The sequence below is a fragment of the Cydia pomonella genome, chromosome 20 (genome assembly GCF_033807575.1).
Source record: "Cydia pomonella isolate Wapato2018A chromosome 20, ilCydPomo1, whole genome shotgun sequence".
Lineage (NCBI taxonomy): Eukaryota > Metazoa > Arthropoda > Insecta > Lepidoptera > Tortricidae > Cydia > Cydia pomonella.
Window position 1 is genome coordinate 2,184,908 of NC_084722.1, and position 21,892 is coordinate 2,206,799.

Here is a 21,892-nt window from a genome sequence, read left to right on the forward strand (position 1 = left end):
CCCCCCCTTACACGCTAAGCAAGTCTAATGCTGTTTCTACTTAGGCCTCTTAGATCTTAATTATCACGTGATCTTGTGGCAGGGGGGTGGGAGTTGCGTTAAAATCACCAAATATCACCAAGGGGGAGGACCAAAATAGACCAAATATGATCACATGATTTCTGGACGACCCCTTGTGTGCTCATAAGGATATTGCAGATTTATAAAAATTTAAACATAGCTGCACACAATATACTGCCCACAAGCATACGGTATAATAAATTACCATACACATTTTACAACGTGGCAATATAATTACCACGCCGTGATAACTTTTAATTATAGGGTCACTACTCTGTTGCTTGAAATACCAAGTTCTAAAGGACATAACTCCATGAACCAGTTCGCAACATACGCTCTTATGGACTTGACTAACACTCTATTTGTTAAAAAGGGCACAATTCGTATAAACTTCCCATGCAGTTATGACCTTTGTATATTACTAATGCACTATATTACGATAATGGCGGTTATTTTTATCACTACTCATCTAAGTAAATGACGCGCGACTCAATTACACATTCGTTTTAATTTTGGAACGATATCAAATAACAGTTAAAATGATTAATTAATTAGTTTTATAATGCGAAAACCTCGCCGTTGGGCTAACATAACGCGCTATTGGCATCGTTCGAGATAATTCACGGATAGAAACTGCCCGTAACTTTTTAGTAGGATGGTATATAAAGTTTTTAATATTTCAATTATACCTGTAAAATTTCTACCACTTTGCACGTTAAAAGTGGTGTTTCCCTATTCGTCTTGGCATCATCCATTTATTACGTAATACGATTTAGTGGGGGGGGGGGGACGTCAGCTGTCTTCTTACACTCCCCTTTCTGGGGGCGTGAGGTGGCCATTTCTGGGCTATGCCCATTTTGGCGGCTGCTGTCGCGGGCTGTATAGTTTCTATTTTTCCTCGTGAGCTTCTACGGATTATCGTCTTATCTATTGTTTAAAAACCGCAAAGGCGCGTGCCACTATGAAAAAATGGTCAGGCCGCATAGGTAGCGTTTATTGAATTACTACTCTATTGACCACGGAATAAGATTCATTATGATCTAATACAGAATTCTAACAGAATAGCTGTCTGATCTCTATTGGTGCGTCTAAGGTAGGCGACTAAACGCTCTCAAACCAGCTTAACTTGTTAAATAGTGTTATGTTTTATCTCTTTAAATTAAAGAACGTAAAAACACCCAAATATATTTGTGTGAAAATCCGGCCCTGTTTTTTACCTGCTCTTCGAGAAACATAACATTGCTTCCTTGGCGCTAGCTAGCCGAGCGCTCGCATTACCAGTGCAAGCGAGGTCTTCGAATACGTATCTTTGTTGCGGATCGCAGTGTCACAAGTTAAGCTGGTTTGAGAGCGTTTAGTCGCCTACCTTAGACGCACCAATAGAGATCAGTACCCTTAGTGTAAATATTTTCGACAGCGAAACGTGACGTACGCGTTTGCGTTAAATGTCATTTTGTATGAGATTTTGGACTTTCCAAAACGTCCCGCTTTGCGCGCTGTTTAAAAACCCATACAAAATGAGACTTAACGCAAACGCGTACGTCACGTTTCGCTATCGACTAAATTTACACTAGGGGTACAGACAGCTATTCTGTTAGAATTCTCTATTAGTTCATAATGAATCTTATTCCGTGCTCAATAGAGTAGTAATTCAATAAACGCTACCTATGCGGCCTGACCATTTTTTCACGCGCCTTTGCGGTTTTTAAACAATAGATAAGACGATAATCCGTAGAAGCTCACGAAGAAAAATAGAAACTATAACAACAGCCCGGTCTGTTGGGCCAACGTTTAAGGTGTATAAAAATCACATTGGCTTATAAAACACATCTATACCACACCTGTAATATTTATCACACTCTAATCCCAAGATAGCGATAACATATCTCCAGCTCTTGCAACGTTCAAAACAACAATCGAAGTGGTTACCGTCACTCTGATACACAACGCTTAATTATATTAATTTTTGTCCTAAAATATTTGGAGAGAAAGTTTCAAAGATTTAATTGGTAAGTCATATTATTACTGAAGTAATTTTGTATTTGGAATATTTGGATGGTTGTTTTGTAATTAAGACTGTTTTCAACGTCTTTAAGTCGAGGCAGCTCATATTATTATTTTACCAGATTTTGAGTAGCCAACCTTGTACAGTAGCATCTAGGGTTTGCACGACGGATCTGAAATGTATGCGAGGATCCGCGGATCCGAAACCAGGGGGCCTACCGCGAAAACCGAAATTCGCAAATTGCTTTATCTTTTACTCTTAGTAAGACGTTATTAGCGATTGACGAATTTCGATTTTCCCGGTAGCCGCCCTGGGGACCGATTTTTGAATTTCAGGCGCTCGATTTCGTCACTCGAAAATCTGTGGAAAACGGTGAAATGCTATTTTTTTTTAATACGAGCGATAGAAATTGGAAATTGAGTGGTATTGACCACTCGTTTTCAATTCCATTAGGAGAATTTAAATGCCTAGCGGAGATATTATTGAACTAACTACATGAAATCGAGTGGTCGAAATTCAAAAATCGGCCCCCTGATCCGGATAATTTCATACATTTCGGATTCCGATTGCAAACCCTAGTAGCATCTAATTGGCGCTTCAAAATTACGTAGATAGTGTAGATACATCTCTAATCGTTTAACTTAAACTTTCACAAATTTAAACTTTCACGATTTTTACACATTATTAAATTATGGAATCAGGACTTAGTTTGTCCCGTTTCTATAATTTAATAATACGTTTCTATATTATGTATAGTGGCCTCTATTTTTCTATATTATGGCCTCTCCAAACGTCACCGATAATCGTATATGTTTCGCAATACAAGGTGCCCGTGAGCATTTCGAGAGATTTTAATGGTGCATTCCTGATGGCAACAGACGCAAAAAATGTTATATGACTTTTTGTGAAATTCGACAAAAAAATTTTTTTTTTTTGCCTTTTTTCCCTTTTTTTGAACACTCCTGTACATAAAACGTAATTTTTATTGATAAACACAACCTAAAACTAACTTTTTATTTTATTTGGGGGTAGCCTCTCGAATACATTTTTTTAATTTTTTCGATGTCAATCAATAGGTATGTCCAGACTAGACCTCAAAGTGGCAATACCGCAGTCAAAAATGTGTTTTGTACCGACTTATGGCGAAAGAAGAATGATTTCGAAAAACATTTAATTATCTCTGAAACTAAGCCTAATCCAGAAAATTTTACATGACATTTTAGTTTCTAAATATTACCAGGAATGCTTAGTTAAAATGTCTCACAATGCTCACGGGCACCTTGTATATTGCGGCATTTCGTCGATTGATTTAATTAGTTTCCCACAATATTCCAGCTCACATAGCGTAGACGGTCTGACATACAATGAACTTGGCGATAAACAATAGGGTTTACCGCTACTGTTTCTGTGTTTCAGAAACACTTGGATTTATGTTTCTGAAACCGTGTTTCTAAACAAAATGTTTATAGTTCTGATACAAATACTTTTGGCGCTTTCTTTGACGCGCTTCTAATAATGCCACAGAGCCCACAGACCAACACACACACACAGTATGTATTTATATCCTTTGTATTTCTGGTACCTTGTTGTACATTATGCTGCATTTGTCACCCTCTTTTCACTCTCTCCTCTCATCTACTCAAAGGTTAACTGGAAGAGATCCCTCAAAGGGGTTCGCCTTTGTACTTCTTACTAATGGTATGTTACATTTGATGTGTATTTTTTGTACAATAAGAGTTTACTACTACTAAAATACTCGTAGTAAGTACTTTAAAATTTAAAAGTTTAAATAAGTGTAAATCGATTTCAAAATATTTGTTTACAATTCTTTTTAATCTCGAATGTTTGCTGGTGCTTTCTTTATCAAAATCGTTATTCTGTATATACATGTATTATCGTCGTTATCTCTATCGAATTAACAACATAAAGTGTATATTTTTTGTATGGCTTATCAAGTTTTAGTTGCATCGGTAAATAACACTGACCTTGGTCGGGACGCAATACAATTTAAGTAAAACTACCTACTACATGGTCGAAAAGCACCAAGTCCTAGTGCAGTGGTCAAAAGCGTCGTTGCCGATCCTGTAGAAGGGTCAGTTCTGAAATTTAAGATTTGTTCAAATAACTCGGGTATGATAATGAAGGTCCCAATTCCCATGTATCAAATACCGAATCATAACTTTCTCCCACTTGTAATTTCAGCAATGGCGCCCCGAGAAGAGATCATATCACCGCCACCAGAGCGCGCCCCCGTACAATCGCCTCCCCGCCCTCCGGCCCCTGGACGTCCTACAGCGCCCCCACACGACCACCCCGCCGTCTACATACGACCAGCAGCTGTCAGGCCTAACGTCGCTGTCCGACGCTAGGTGGCGCTGTTATCCAAAATTTAAGCGCTTCACGTTTTAAAATTTAACGGCTAGCAACATCGGCTTGACATGAACACTATTGCAATATTGTTTTTTAAAAATCATATTACTAATTTAGTCTCTAAGGTACCTGTTTTATTAATTTAAGTCTAGATACTCTATATTGTAGGTGTCTGAAATAAATGTTTTTCATTCTTTATCTTTATTTCTATGTATACATTAAGTATTCTATATAGTCTGGCGATAAAATTTGTCAATAAAAAAGGCTTCAAAACTCAGATTTTGTATAAGAGGTCGAATCTGCGCGCTTATATTTGTCTAGTTCGCCACCTTGTTGTCCCTAAAAAAATGTTTTGTCAGACTATAATGGACAATAACTAATTAGATTAAAGTAAGTAATGATCGCGCCGCAGAGAGCACCCCAGTACAAACGACCCCCGGGCAACTGCAGCGCCTCCCGCACGACCACCCCGCCGTCTACATACTACCATAGAGAAATAAGTAAGCATAGAGTGCTCTCTCCACACATCAGTTTTTCTTACTAAAATTATTATTTTCGTAGTCGACATCCAACGTCAAGTAGCGGACTTATCAGTACTGCTACTTGACAATAGATATCGCGACCAACGAGAAGTCTAATGTTAAAACAATTTTCAGCTAATATTATAATCGGAATTACCGGAAATCTATTTTCAACTCCTCCTGCTTGTAATATTAGTTGTAAATTGTTGAGCAATATAATTTTCGTCAGTAGCGACATTCGTGACATCTAGTGTCAAGTAGACTTCGAAAATAATAAGAGTTTTGGTAAGAAAACTGATGTATAGCGTGAGCACTATATACATACTTATTTCTCTATGATAATGCCAGCTACCGTAAGGCCTAACGTCGCTGTACGACGCTAGATGGCGATGTTATAAATTTTGTCAACGCTACACGTTTTATATTTTAATCGTAAAACAAAACAAGTGTCACTGTTAAGTGTCAACAGCCGGGTTACAACACTCATACCTAGAATTAGAGAGTATGTAAAAAAAACATTAAATGAGGTGTGGTAATTGCCTACACTTGAAATAGCACTGCATAATGATCGCCAGACTACCGTAACGTCGCTATTCGACGCTAGATGGCGCTGTTGTCAAATTTATTAGCCCCACAAAATGGACATGAGAAGCGGTGATGAAATATTTTGCTCGCGAGAGTAGCAATACCAATACTAGTAAAACGCTAGAATGGGTCAGTGAGTAGTTGAGCTCACTACTTAGTCTATATTCTTGTAGGAATAATGTGTAACATGAAAAAATAAAAAAACTTATTTTATGAATGAATTTATTTAAACTTTATTGCACAAAATACAGAAATGAAAAAATTGGGCATTTCCCGTTTTCGATTTACTAAGGGGGTCATCCATTAATTACATCACACGTTTAGGGGGAGCGGGGAGTCACAAACTTTGTGACGTCACTTTAACTTCATCACTCATCAGTAACCTTTTTATTTTATTCGCTGTACTGTTAAATAACAAGTTTTTGGAACGATAATCGTTTTCATTCGTTTAATTTTCTTTCCTTATCAGATTTGGGTTGAGTTTTGAGTTCAAATTACTATTTCTTTTATCAAAAATATTGTTATAAAATATTACTAATATCTACTTCGATTTGCCAATGCCTTGAAAAAAATTGGCAAAGTTGTGACGTCACACTAGGGGAGAGGGGTTTGCCAAGTGTGACAAGGAGAGGGAGGTGGGGTCAAAAAACCTAGAAATTCGTGCGACGTAATTAATGGATGACCCCTAATGCGAGCATATCCGAGCATTATTGAGGAAAAATCTGCTCGGAAAATGTGTATAAAAAATCAGTGGTCAAGCGATCTCAAATAAGTACCAGTTAAAAACTGAACTATGAATTACTAATTGTTCGCTTCAAGTTGGCCATGGGCGCCGGCGGTGGCGACCGTTAGGCGGGATTCCACCAGTGTGCGGCACAAACATATTACAACATATTCAGTACAAAAATGCTAGTGCCGCCCGACAGGACACTGTTGGAATCCGTCTTTGCATAATAACGTCACAGCTACAATTATTGTCGACAATGAAGAATTTCGGATTTTATTTTTCAATGCTCACGTTATTTAATAATATTTATGATTGTATGAAATATAAATAATAACAAAGCAGTTTTAAAGATGTGGTAGCTGGTAGCCGAATAGATAAGGCTTCAGAGGAGGTGTTTCGGGGAAGTGGGCCGGGAGGTAACGGCCAACTTGAAGCGAAAGGGTAGTAGCTATACCACACTATGGGGGCGTCCATTAATTACGTGAGGGGATCAGGGCAGGGGGGGGGAAGCAGAATCTCAGAAAAAAAATCGTAAGAAACGCGTCACGCAATAATAGACGCCCCCAAGAGTTCATTGTGTCTATGTCGACCCTAAAAACCTTCGCTGTTACAGATTAAAATTCTACACACTTTCAAATTCCTGATAATCACTTATAAGGTGTAACATAACATATGTGTGTAAGTATATGTGTGCATGTTGATGAGCGTGAAACACGAGCGTCGTACGCACACATCGATGGTGTTTCGGCTTTTGGTAGATTAGCCGCATGCGACTAAGTCTGAGGGCCTACCGCGAATACCGGAATTCGCAAATTGCGGGCATCTTTCTCTTTTACTCCAATTAAGGCGTAATTAGAGTGACTGACAGAGATGTCCGCAATTTGCCAACTTCGGTGTTCGCGGTAGGCCTTCTGATTATTATTCTCACATAATTTTTGTAAACAATCATACGTCACTGTTAAAGTAAACAGTCAACAACTTTTCTTGTTTGTTACCATAAAAACTGTATTAAGTATATATTTTTAACTTCACAGAATCAGAATCACTCAAGATCAGAAAAAGGGCGAAGGGGTTAATCAATAATCATTGGTGAAGTCAATTTAAAAAACCGGCCAAGAGCATGTCGGGCCAAATAATAAGTAAAAGAGAATAACTTCGCAGCGCTTTGTACGTCTTTAACTAAGAAGGGAAGAATATTGTTTACTATAGTTTTCATTGAAAGTCTTATACTTTCATATTTTTGGGTTGGTTTCATAAAGTTGGGAAAGAGGTCGGGGGAGGGGGGGGGGAGAGATGGGGCGACCGACAGACATGGCGAAACTATAAGAGTTCCTAGTTCATAATAAGGAACCCTAAAAAGCATATAATCAAACATAATTCACCTCCTTATTTTTATAAGTTGGTTAAAAATGCATCCGTTATAAAATGTAACAAAACGCAATCTCTATCGTTTGTGAAACGAACTTGAAGCGAACTTTGTCACCCGGGTGTGTCCAGACAGTGATACCAGTGCAATGAATGAATTATGGTGCCAAAAATACTTTTCTTTTTTTTTCTCTTTTAACATAGCATTACCAGTGTTTATGTAAAAATAAAGTTTTATATCAACGAAGTAAATATTCTTGCAGCAGAATTACATGACTTATGTATATAGGAACTGTGAAAAGTTAAAATATCTCGAATGTTCCAAAGCTTTTTTTCACCGGTCACACCTTTGTTTACACCGACTGCATAAAAATTGTACTATATCCGTCTACGCGTAATATATGTCTATATAATAATGTCTGGCAAAATTATTTCCAGTTCAGTAGTCGACAACTCGACGCGCCGGCGCTCTCCTATTTGGCAGTCAGCTGTTCGACCTTGTGCGCAATAAGAAAACCCAAATCTAAACATGGATTTCAGCGATAAAGTTGTTTTAATAACCGGTGGCAGTTCAGGAATTGGAGCGGCCACCGCTATTTACTTTGCCAACCTGTCAGCCAAGCTGGTATTAGTTGGCCGTAAAGAAAATGCCTTGCGAACAATCGCTGCATATTGTGAGAACGCAAAAGGATAAAACCTTTCACTATTACCGCGGATGTTACTCAGGACGCAGACGTAGAAAGGATAATAGACGATGCCGTGGGACATTTCGGGAAGTTAGACGTGCTGGTCAACAGTGCCGGCGTATTGAAGCCGGGTGGAATGAAAAATTCCAATATGGAGAACTATGACATAGTAATGTCTACGAATATGCGCGCTATTTACCACTTAACAATGCGTGCTACGCGTCATCTCGTTCAAAGCAAAGGCTGCATAATTAACGTGTCGAGCATATCTAGTACGAAGCCTAACGCTCTAACTATCGCTTACAACGTTTCGAAGGCCGCATTGGATCAGTTTACTAAATGCGTAGCGCTGGAACTGGCGGCGGACGGTGTTCGCGTCAACTCTGTGAACCCTGGATTTGTGAAAACGAATATCCGGAGTGACGAAGGGTTATCGGAAGACCAGTTGGAGCTGGTCGTGCAGAATATTGTCAACAATATGCCTCTGAAGAAGCTGATGCACGCGGATGAGGTTGCTGGCGTCATCGCGTTTTTAGCCAGTGACAACGCTAGAAGCATTACTGGATCTTGTTTCGTAATAGATGGTGGTAGCTTATTGAAGTAAGGCCATACGATATAAAAGTACAAAGTACAAAACCTATGTACTTAATCTTAATTAGATTTGTTTGCGGTTCAGAACCTAAACGTATTTAAAGTCTTTCACATAATAATGTATTATTATGTTAGTTTAGTGCCGTTGATGAATTATGTATTCCTTTATTAATAAAGAATTGTACGCTCTACAGGTTGTTGTTCTTTTTATCCCGCTAACTTCGGCGTTTGGCTACAAGTTGATATCGCCGGAGGCCTAGGGGTGGGGCAGAGGCCTCAGAGGGTATACATTGTATGTAAAATTTGAACCCCAAGGGGGGGCAGTTGCCCCCCTACCTGTATCTGCCTATGCCCATGTTTGGCTAAGTACAGTCAGCTGCAGAGAGAGGTGACCCCCCCCCCCCCCTGCATACAATCAGTCTATGCATGAAGGGTCACCTCTCTGCATCTAAATAAAATAAATAAATAAATTTTTTTTTTTTTAAATCTGCCGCTTTTTCTACTGACGGAAATGGTTTGACAGGATATAGTTTTCATGTAAACTCGTTTTTTTCCATAAAAAATAGAACAGGCACTACAATCAATAAAACAATTGAAAATTATGACATGTAAATACACAATACAAAACAAATAAACATACTTAATCCGAATCAAATATACATAGTCCGAGATACTAAGACATTTTTTTATCGCTATTTCAGTATACCATTAAAGTAATAGCAATCTAAAAACTTAATAACAATAAACTCAAAATATCAGTTTAATATTTAATTTATGTACATCTTTGAGCACCTTAAGGTTATATTCAAAAATAAACAACCAATCTAATTTCTTTCTCTTGTTTTTAAAAATATTAATTACATATCCTAGTATTTAAAATGACATGTGACCGCAGCCGGCAACACGTCCGTTTGTCGCTTGGCATACGGAAGAGATTTACTTGTACTTTTATACGAATAACCTGACAAGCCAAACGTCCTTATGGCAAACGACAAAGTGGGACGCTTTGCCGGCCGCGGTCACATATGAATGAAATATTTTTCATGTGATTATGCCTAACAAAATGGAATAAAATGAGGTTTTGTGGCTAGTTTTTGCCTTCCAACAAACAACAAAATAAATTATTCATTTCAAATGTATTTCACTGATTGACTAAACTGTTAGGTGCAGAAATTTGTAACGGTATCTTAGACTATACATATATAATATATTTTGACGTGAAATATGTATTTCATACAATTTTTTATTTTTTTTATTCTTTGACATTTGGAGAACCTTTACACCTCCAAACCTTATTATTGTGTATTATTATTTTTCTCAGACCGTGGGGACCTTATACATCTCCAAACTTAATGTATTTACCGTGGAGACTATACGTCTCTGTCATATTGTATAATATACTTGACTTGGTACATACTAGTTATGTACAGAATGTAGCATTAGTTTATGAGACTGCTAGTTTAACAGTCCAGACGCGGTTTATTTATTTAGTATAAATTTTATTTTGACACTTGGAGAGACTTTACACCTCCAAATTTTATTAGTATTAGTACTCTGACATTGGGGACCTTTTACATCTCCAGATTTAATGTGTTTTTAACTATAGAGACTATACATCTCTATTGTATTGTATTAATTATTTATTTTAAGATTATTATTATGTAATGTTTACCCAGGTATTGGCTGTTGTATTTATAAATGTTGTTATGTATTTTTCATGTCACTATATGATGTTACTATAAATGTTGTATTGACTTGTAAAAGAGCCCTTGAGGCCTACTTGCAGAATAAATTTTTGAATTTTGAATTTTATACAAGCATCTAAACAAAAAAAAATGAACTACTTATTGATTATTTTCAATCCCTTTTTTTTTTTGGTTAATTAGAATAGGATAGAATTAGAGTATCGGTTAATTTACGCTCTGGTATGTATCCTTGAAAATCTTCAAATGAACGGAGTAAAAAACACCCGGTGTATAAAATATATGAATGTAGGTGTTTGATGACCGGTTTGGCCTAGTGCATAGTGTGGCCTACGAAGCTGATGGTCCCGGGTTCAAATCCTGGTAAGGGCATTCATCGTGTGATGAGCATGGATATTTATTCCTGAGTCATGGCCGTCATGGGTGTTCTCTATGTATTTATATATTATATATATCGTTGTCTAAGTACCCCTTAACACAAGCTTTATTGAGCTTACTGTGGTACTTAGTCAATTTGTGTAATAATATCGTATAATATTTATAATATCGTGTAATATTTATTTATTTTATTTATTCCGCCTCTTGCATGGCGCTGGTCACGTGAGGCGGGCACAGATGGGAATGATTTGTACGTGGCGCCTATTGTGCTGGGAATACACCTGAATTTGTTTTTAATATTTGATAGCATAAGTTTGGCTAAAAGTAATATGGACTTTGAAGAAAAATCCAATATTGGAATTTTCGCTTTAACCGTTCATTAATTGGTGTCTGGGAAGGGCGATATTCTAATGTATATATTTTTTTCGTTTGTATGCCAATTGATTAATAAAATAAATAAATAATTGGCAATGGGTAGTGGCAAAATAAACGTTTAGAAATTAATGTTATATCGGTTATTGTCAAAACCGATTTTTGGTAAGTTCTGTCAGTTTTCAGTAAACTGCCCATTCCATAGAGAAATATAAGTACAGAAATAGTGGTAACTCCATAAGTACATCAGTTTTCTTACCAAAACGCGAGTTATTTCGTAGTCGACATCTAGCGTCAAGTAGCGGAATTTATCAGTACTGCTAGTTGACAATAGATGTCGCGATGAACGAAAACTCTTGCAACTCTTCTGCTCAAATTATTTTGGCAACATTTTTCATCAGTCGTGACACTTGTGACATCTGAGGGCCTACCGCGAACCACGTTAGACGTGTTGCCTCCCTGTCACGCTTACGAACGAATTAACAAGTGCGACAGAGTGGTAACACGTTGAACGTGGTTCGCGGTAGGCCCTCTGGTGTCAAGTAGTGGTACTAATAAATCCACTACTTGACGTTAGATGTCGCGTTTTGTTAAGAAAACTGATGTATTATGGAGTTATCACTCTTTCTTATATTTCTCTATGTCATTACTCAGAAACTAGAATCGTCAAAGTCGGACCCTTTGACACTAAACTTTGACACATATTTAGTTCATTATATCAAACATTAGGGGCCATCCATAAATTATGTCACATGTATTACATTTTTTTTTTGATGTGGGGATAAAACTGAGAATAAATGTGACGTGCCACGGATAAAACCTTATGGCGGTAGGCGCTTACGCTGTTATTACCGACGCTCCAATACTAATGAGGTGCTACACGATATAAGCGTCAACCGCCATAAGTTTCCTTTACCTTTGGTTGGATGTTGAGTAAAAAGATACTAGATGGCGTTAAGAACAACATTTTTTCCAGTTATCGCAAAACTGGTTATAGGTAGGGTAAGTTTGTGCCACTATTTTTGGTACTTACCTAACTAAGTAAGATAAGAAATTATAATGTATAATGAATATTATCTTTGCATAAGTATAATTCTGTATTACGAAAACGGCAAGAACTAAAGAAAGGTAGCTAGAAGTGAATACAGGCATGGACAATTAATTCTTCTTCCTCGCGTCTGGGGTCCGCTTGGCAACTAATCCCGAGAATTGGCGTAAGCTCTAGTTTTTACGAAAGCGACTGCCATCTGACCTTCCAACCTAGAGGATAAACCTAGGCCTTATTGGGATTAGTTCGGTTTCCTCAGGATGAATTCCTTCACCGAAAAGTCACAGGTCAATATCAAATGTGAAATGATATTTCGTACATAAGTTCCGAAAAGCTCATTGGTACGAGCCGGGGTTTGAATTTGAACCCACGACCTGCGGATTGAAAGTCGCACGCTCTTAGCGCTCTAGGCCACCAGCGCTTTATGGTATGGTATGGAAGATTCTTTTATCATTATCATTTTCTAACCTAACCGGGATGTCATGGTTTAAAAACATAAAAGCACAACCCTACGGTCTCAACTGACATGTAAAAACAAATGTTAACAGCGCGGCAGGTGTCATTATTCCCTCATCACAATTGATTGGCAACAAATAATAAAAATAAACACGCACGGAGCGGCAACGTCGCGTATCGATCGGCGAAAGCGGCCCGGCCTGAGTTGGCTACGTGAGGCTATGAAGAGAGTAGGCGCCGTGGTTTTTTCGTGTACTTATGATCTATTCGACAAAGAGAGTCGTATAGTTTCTTTGCCCAGCTAGGTTATAACTACATACATATAAAAATAGGTTTGTTACTACGCTTTTTGCTTTACAACATAGTTGCAATTTGTAATGGGATATAGAATGTTGTAAGTACACGTCTTTAGGTTCGTGTGAGCGGTAGGTATAAAGAGTTTTTAATGTATTTTGAGGACACGTGAATTGAATTTGAATTGTGAGGTACAGGCACGCAGATAAAATTTTAAAAGACTAACACAAAAATACACGTTATTGATAGTGTACCAACTTTATTCCCCAGAAAATTCATTTCAAGATTTTTGATTTACCACAACAATTACATTCTGTTCACTTTAGTTTCAAATATATTGTCGCGATGTATTAAAAAAATATACTCTGGCAGTGAGGAAGTGTTATCATAAACGTCAAACTTTTATGAAATTAGGACGTTTAAATAACACTTCCATAATCTGTGCTATCAAACACGGTGCAGATTAGCTTAGACGGATTCTAGGCACAAAAGAAACATATTACATGTCACATGTATATACACTGGTATAACACTACCTTATTCTTTGTTACACATATCTAACTTAACTACATAACAATATAACCAGTGGCTCTGTGAGCTGTAGACTTCGCTTTAAGATTCATAAGCTTAAAAATGTAAAAACAAAATAGATCGGTACTTCTTTGAATAGTTCACAGCGTATTCGCAATAGTCTTAAGTGCCATCGACGCTAATGGCACCTAAGCCCTTAAACATTTCCCAGAAAACAGCATAATTTTAATTGACTACTGAACCTGCTCACCAAATTTCACGAGAATTAGTTGAGAATTACGACCAGTAGAGGAGAACATCCGGAACATTCCTTGTAATTGTAATTTATATAGGTCATATATATATATATATATACATTATTTGTAGTCTCTATGTTTAAGATTATTTATAGTTAACGGTTTATGCTGTGAAATCTCATTAATTTAGATTAAAAAGACAGTTCGCAAAATTAATGATTTCAGCCTCTGTTTCCAACATGATTCTACATTCTACCATTAAGATAATGAAGTGATGAATTCGAAAGTACAGTAAACAGACGCCTGTTGAGAACTTCCTACAAAGACGCCATCCTACGCATTATGTATGTTTGTGTGACAGGTTTTTATAATATAAACTGGATTAATTTCACATAATCGTTAATCAAAAAATATTAAAAATCATCTCCCTCCCCCCATGTCACGCTTTTTCAAACTTTAACACGTACTGTCACTTTTGGCATTACTCCCCCTTCCTACCCTATTACTGTGACGTAATATGTGGATGACCCCTAAGTATCATGTTCAGATTTTCATAGCTTTATACTTATTTTGTGCCTATTTTTTATGGCTGTTCTCAAAAGCTATCAAATACCATGCAGATACCTAAATATAGGCAAATCTGCTAAATCATATGCAAACTATGATTAAAGTTTAAATAATTCGAAACTGTAATTAATTAATTAATGTCCCTCAATTAATATCGGCTAATTTAGTTAATTTACGAGTTTCACTCCCGTTGGAATAGTTCGTTTCCGTCGTAGTCGTAAAATTAATGATTGTGACATGCTAAATGACCGTAACATTACTCGTATATTATTTTGTATTTATTAATTACGTCTAGCGTCTGTCTGAGTCTGTTTGGTTTAAAAAAAAATAGCGAATTTGGCATAGATGGCAGGATCACATATATGGAGTGTGGAATTAAGAGGAGTGACATCTCTTATGGTGGAACTGTTGCAAAAGTGTCCAGCTGTCAGCTATAAGTAATAGTTCCAAATCTCTCCAGAGTAGCGCTAGAGTAGCTAAGAACCTAGGTGTTATTGACGGAGTGAAGTGTGCGGAGTGGAGTGATTTGATTTTTTTGTTCAAGTATTCTAGGTATTGTAGCGCCACCTATTTAAAGTTTTTTGATGACACTTTTTGGTACATGGAGATTTATTTCCTTACCTCCACCTTCCGTAATCACATAGATGTGCTATACGCGTGCGTCCGTGAGGGACAGAACATCATACGCAATGCGACAAAATTAAAAACACGCTTTAACATTCCTGACAACATACCAAAAACAACCTAAATAATTTGGTCGGGTTATTAGTTGCTATACTAAAATTTAAGGTGGGGAATAAAAAAATGGGACTGTGACAAGGACAAACAATCATAGCGCTTTCTCTGCTACTCCCACTGAAAGTTCCAAAAGCATCTCGTTCGGTCATCTGCCAGCTCGACCACATCTCTATACTTATTGTACCGAGATTGTACCTCTATGGAAATTGCCGTGGTGTATCAAACACTTTTGTTTTATTACACAAACAAAATTTAGAAAAACAAGACCAAATTTAGTTTTTATTGTAGGTAGTTTCTTGTCACGCACGGACTTAATAATTGTTATGCCATTTAGGGTTCAAGCAAAATTGGTTGTTCTAATTTAATAGGTACCTATTATGTACCTATAGGTAGTACTATGTGGATGAGATTAACTTAGAACCGGGACAACTGGCGTACTAGAAGAGAGGCCTATGCTCAGCTGATGATGAATATGGAATGTATAATATAAAGTAAATCCTAAATAGTTTAACTAATAACTAATTCCTACTACTGCATAAGTAGGTAGTGCATACTAGTAACAGGTATTTTATTCAAACGGTTCAGAAGGCCTTCCGGCAACATAGAGAACGAAATTTCACTTTGAATTGAAGCACTTCACCAACTTTTTAAAATACTACGTCGGTGGCAAACAAGCATACGGCCCGCCTGATGGTAAGCAGTCTCCGTAGCCTATGTACGCCTGCAACTGCAGAGGAGTTCAATGCGCGTTGCCGACCCTAACACTCCGCACTCTCCTCGTTGAGCTCTGGCAAGTGGCAACCTTACTCACCGGCAGGAACACAACACTATGAGTAGGGTCTAGTGTTATTTGGCTGCGGTTTTCTGTAAGGTGGAGGTACTTCCCCAGTTGGGCTCTGCTCTAGATCTGGAATGACATCCGCTGCACAGTGGATTTTGGGACCCGAAAAAGTGACATGGTTCAGTTTATCACAAAATCGAATAGGCCTACTTAAATGCACCCCGAAACAAGTTAAATTTTTTTCTGAAAACTTGTAGTTTTTTTTCTAGACGAATTTCACAAACGCTCAATACGACCCCGGAAAATTAGAAAAATTATTTATATCGACAAAATGATACAGCTTAGCCAAAATCTGATGGTATAGTATCTTAGATATAATAATCTTCTATATGTGAGCTTAAATTGGCACATCAAAATGTAATATTTTAGGAGAAAATTCAATTTCCTTAATTTTTTTTGTAAATTTTTTTTCAAGGATATCCTATAGTTTGGGGATTCATTACAAGCACAGATGTATAGCTCTTTTCATGTTCTGCTTGCCAAATTTTTTTCGTAACCCCAAAGAGCGGTCGTTCCGAGATTCACAATGCCCATACCTCTCTTTTGAACGTAGTTTAAGGACGTACCCGGGTCCAACTTGGTAATAACCTATAGAAACCGTACGCAGGCGTGATGGAACATACGTATTTGTTAAAAATGTTAAACTGGCATTATACCTAATCATAAAATTGTTATATCGTTTGTATATACATATATGGGAAGTAAATTCATTATTGACGACCGGCTTGGCCTAGTGGACAGTGACCCTGCCTACGAAGCTGATGGTCCCGGGTTCAAATCCTGGTAAGGGCATGTATTCGTGTGATGAGCATGGATATTTGTTCCTGAGTCATGGGTGTTTTCTATGTATTTAAGTATTTATAAATATTTATACATTATATATGTCGTTGTCTAAGTACTCTCAACACAAGCCTTATTGAGCTTACTGTGGGACTTAGTCAATTTGTGTAAATAATCAATCAATCAATCAATCAATCAATAATAATAATGTCCTGTAATATTTATTTATTTATTTATTTATTTATTTATTTATTTATTTATTTATTATTATTTAAGGGCTTAGTTACCCTGAATAAAAGTCAGGAAAAAAGTTGCACCTTTTCCATTCAAAAGTCAATGCTCACTGGATTCTAAAGTAACTATTATAGTTATAAGCCAGGTATCTACTAAGTATAGGCAGGTATCATAAATAACGCCTTGTTTTCTTTTCATATCAAATTCAGGGTCATCTGAATTTGCATGTGCATAGACATCGTAAGAGATAAAAAACACTAAAAGCAGCATAGCAAATAACTATGGTACCTATGGTATAGCTATTTATACAGGCAACGTTGCCACTCCGTGCACGCCTTTCCAAGAGAACCACAAGTATCTTGACCGCATGTAGGCGTCTTATTTGAATTTAAATTATTATAAGAGACCAGGAGACCACTCGATCAATTTTTAAATGCATATTGGAATACAGTTTTCTCTGTAGGTGTTCTAATCACAAAGATTAGTACATTTTGACAAAGTTATTTGAATGTTAACCGAAATTGGGCGATTAAAAAAAACATTACGAATTAGTACAAAAACTATAGGTAGTAAACCATACACTTTTATATACAGGAGTTTATTTAGTCACCTGCAATAATTTTTAGGGTGAATATATAAGTCATACTGAGCAACTTTTAGCATGGGACCAACACCGATTTTTTTTTTATCATAATCCATTTTTTTTATTTATAACTTTTTAGTTAACCCCAAAAAGACCACTCCCGTGATCAAGACGAATCTAACGATACCTCATACATCAAAATCCATCAAGCCGTTTAGGCTACAGGAGGCCAAAGAAACAGACATACATACACTCGAAAAACATTACCTCCTCCTCCCTCCCTTTGGCAGTCGGGTAACCTACGCTGCTGGCAAGAAGCTTTTTAAAGTTTTTGAAATATGCATAAAGCTTTCCAGTTAGGGTAAAAGCATAAAAGTTTCGTTTATTACTTTGGGAGTTTTTTACTGGAAAGCCATAAAACAACTATTGATTAATATGCTGTATGGTAGGATCGTAATGTACAAAAGTTCCTTTAGGTGTTTTATAAACCTTGACTATACAGGGTGGAAAAAAATAATGAGTCCTGGAGGGCAAGTGCCCTAAAACCTTAAGCTAGCTCATTTTACTTAACGGAAACATTCTTTTTAGGGTTCCGTACCAAAAAGGTACAAAAGGAACCTTTATAGTGCGACTCTGTCAGTCCGTCCGTCCGTCTGTCACACCGCAAAATATCTCGAGAACCACTTAAGCTATCGATTTGAAATTTGGAATAGTTATGAACAACGCTAACCCAGACACATTGAAAGTATTATTTTGTTATTTTATTTTTAATAACTATGGGAAATGCCCAATATGAAGAGGGGCCAAATTTCAAAGTCTGGTGACTAGGGCAAACGGGGTCTCATTAAAAAGAGCTCAAATTGACCATCCCAAAACATTTTATATTATTTTTTAGTAGTGGCAAAAAAATGATTTATGGAGGAAAATGTGAAAAAAATACCATTCCCCCCTTATCTCCGAAGTTTACCAAAGAAAAATTATGATTTTTTTACGTAATATTAACATTACTATATTTATTACAGGAAAAATATAATCACTTTAACTGTAACTTTAACTGTAACTTTTTTTTTTATTAACAAAAATTTTTCCGAATTCAGTTTGCGGTTTAACCAAGTATAAGTGTGTTTATTACACTGGAAATTGCTATTAGATTACATTAAAGACACCTTTTCTCAAATAAAAGAATAATTTTTGAAATCGGTTCACATGATTTACATCGCGCAAATTACTTAGAAAATTTGCCGATAGATGGCGCTGTACACAATTATACTTAGTATAGATACTTCTGAGCAAAATTCTTTCCCCTTTATAGTTACATAAGATAATTCAGAGTTTGTTCGGAACCCTCGGTGCGCGAGTAAAACGAACTCGCACTTGACCGGTTTTTTTTATTAAACAATATTGCAATCAAAGTTTTTTTAATTTTCTTGTCGAAAAATATTCTTGTGTACTAAATATTCAATATTATGGATATTTTGTACGACAGACGAGTATGAGACCGTATTTTCAATGCAGTTGTCCCGTAAAACCAGAAATCAGATCTGGTCACCCTAGTTAACGGTAACCGGTTAACCCCGGGTTAGTGGGATGGTGCAAGTGCCCATAATGTAATAAATTTAAATTACTATCGTGTCTTCCAATGCCATTAACCTAACCTTAAAAAATGTGATCTAAAATAAAAGTCAGATTATTTATAATTGAAAACACACACATGAAATCCTTAAATTTTGCCAAATAATAAAAACAACTTTATGCCATTGAACTATGTTGTACAATAGTATTTTATACAATTGTAATATAACAGAGAGCTTGATTATTTCGCTCCCGATATTTCGACGCAATTACTTGCATCCTGTTCACGGGTAACTGGAGATAGCGGGTGGGTGTCAAAGTAGTGTCTAGTGTAGACCGTGATCGGTCTACCCTCATTCGTGCGCGTCTGCTGCGTTCGCTTTCTTTATTTTTATTTTTTTATTTAGCAGCACCAACAGACAAAAAATAATCTGTAGCTTACATAACATTAAGGGTAGATGTTTGTCCAATTATAGGTAACCACAGCTTATTCCAGTATCTTAGGATACAATATAAATACAGTAAGACATTTAGACTTAAGCTATTAATTAATAAAATTTAACTGAAATTTAACAAACTTCAACTTCTTCAGCTTTCAACGTGAGTGTGCTTAGATAGACTAACCTGCACAACTTTGACTGACACCCACCCGCTATCTCTAGAAACCCGTGAACAAGATGCATGTTACATGCGTTCCGTTCATTATAGTAGACTACAGCGTTTGCTTATGAATATTATAGTTCCGTTTCAGGCCATACATAAAAAGTAGTAAACCGCAATTACCATAATCATAATTCGCAAAATCATAATTCAACCATTACAGTCGACAAGTAGAAAAACAACCCATAAAGATAAACTTAGGCATTGTATTCCAAAACCTAGACTAGGGCCAAGAAAAAATCATAAACCACTTTTTTCGACAGAAATATTGAAAAAGTTCCAGCTGTCAACTATTTTCTTTGGATTATTTCCAAAGTCGTATTAGCGGGTTTCTATTAAAGGCTAATGAGTTTAAGCATAATGTCTACTTGTAAGTATAACTATATACAGTAGGCTGTAATTTTTTTTACCTCTTATCCCATAATTTAATCCGAAAATAATAATTAGTAAGTAATTATTTTTGAATTTTTGATTAACATTTTGGGGTCGCTAGTCGCTAGTACTACATACAACTGGATGTCGACGTACCTAATAGTAGCAATATGAATATCTGATCGAACCTCAGACCCCATACCTTTCCCACCTGCTTAGATACCTGCCTTTTTAATTCAACTTTATTTTATAATAATTGTGTTTTAATTTGTATGGCAAAATTTGTAAGACTATTGAAATGGAACCACCAGTTATATCGTCAATAAAAAAACCGTTTGATTAAAGACATTTAGGTTAACGGCACCAATCATGGGACATTTAAGAGAACATTTGGAGTATTTTTGTTATTTCATCGATACCTGTAAAATATCTACCGCTTTATGCGTTAAAAGTTGAATGTTCTATTCGTCCTTTATGTTACTTAATGAAAGCTACACTGCAATTGGTTTCAATATTATTAACAAATTAAAAAGATGTTTTTTTGCTCCAGTCATGGGTTGTATGGCGCCATTAATTTTTAATCTAACAAATATCAATGAAAAATTAAACTTAAGCAGCTCTTTGGCTCTTATTTATGGTAAAATATTGCCAGCGTTAAAAAACTAATCTTAAATACTTGTTTTACAGATTTGTATACCATCCCATTTCTAGCACGTCTGGTGCGGGCACGTCCTTCGAATGGATGACCACCGCTTGCCTAAAGCTGTGCTCTACTCTGAGTTGGCGGTGGGTAAGCGGAAGCACGGTGGTCAGCACCTGCGCTACAAGGACGTGCTCAAACGGCATCTGAGCGCTTGCGCCATCGACCCTGAGCGTTGGGAGGAGCTTGCTGGAAGGAGGTCTTCTTGGCGTTCTACCATCCATAACGGTGTCAAAACGTTCGAAGATAACCGCCTCACTAGCCTAGACATAAAACGCCAGTTACGGAAAGAGAGACCTAAACCCTCCTACGTGTACACGTTCAACGCAGCTGGCCAACTTTATTGTCACGCGTGCAATAGAGTATTTAAGAGCAAGTTCGGCCTGGCCAGCCACATTAGGGCTCATGCTAGACAACGTCCATAATGTGTTTATTTGGGGTCGCCGTCATCGAAAACGATGAGGAGGACTATATATCTATAAGGGTGACTTAGTCTGCCGAAAACTGAAATTTTCTTTTCTGGCTCTCTATCGCTCAAATTAAATATGCAAGATTCAAGAGCGATATAGATAGAGACAGTGAACGAAATATCGATATTTAACGTTCGCGGTAGGCACTCAAAAGTTTTATCTATTTGTTCGTAAATCGCGTAGAAGCCTCGAAATCTATCTAAATCTTCATGCGTAAATACATTATTCGCTCTGAAAACTCGCGCATACGTAGAGGTAGAGCTACAGTCCCGGAGGGAGGGTGAGGGTGGGGAAGCACCCTCTGGGAGAGGGGGGCGACCTTCATGAACGCGACACATAATTACTGCCCTACCCTGTCAGGTAGGGATTCCACACTTTGTAGAGGGACGGGGATATTTGGGTATATTTTTGTAACTAACGCTGGCTCAGCGATCCAAAAAGGCATTG

The 21,892-nt window shown here is 37.0% G+C and overlaps 1 protein-coding gene and 1 long non-coding RNA gene across 2 annotated transcripts; both read left to right on the plus strand.

Moving 5' to 3' along the window:
* Positions 1-1,827: 1,827 nt before the first annotated feature.
* On the plus strand, positions 1,828-4,631 carry LOC133529389 (uncharacterized). Its single transcript, XR_009801124.1, has 2 exons — positions 1,828-2,069; positions 4,268-4,631. It is a non-coding gene; the product is annotated as an uncharacterized LOC133529389 (long non-coding RNA).
* A 3,011-nt stretch (positions 4,632-7,642) lies between these two features.
* LOC133529012 (3-oxoacyl-[acyl-carrier-protein] reductase FabG-like) lies at positions 7,643-9,101 on the plus strand. The gene is given in 2 exon segments (XM_061866592.1): positions 7,643-8,322; positions 8,325-9,101. Coding segments are annotated over 2 exon segments (759 nt in total). The 5' UTR covers positions 7,643-8,162; the 3' UTR covers positions 8,924-9,101.
* Positions 9,102-21,892: the final 12,791 nt, after the last annotated feature.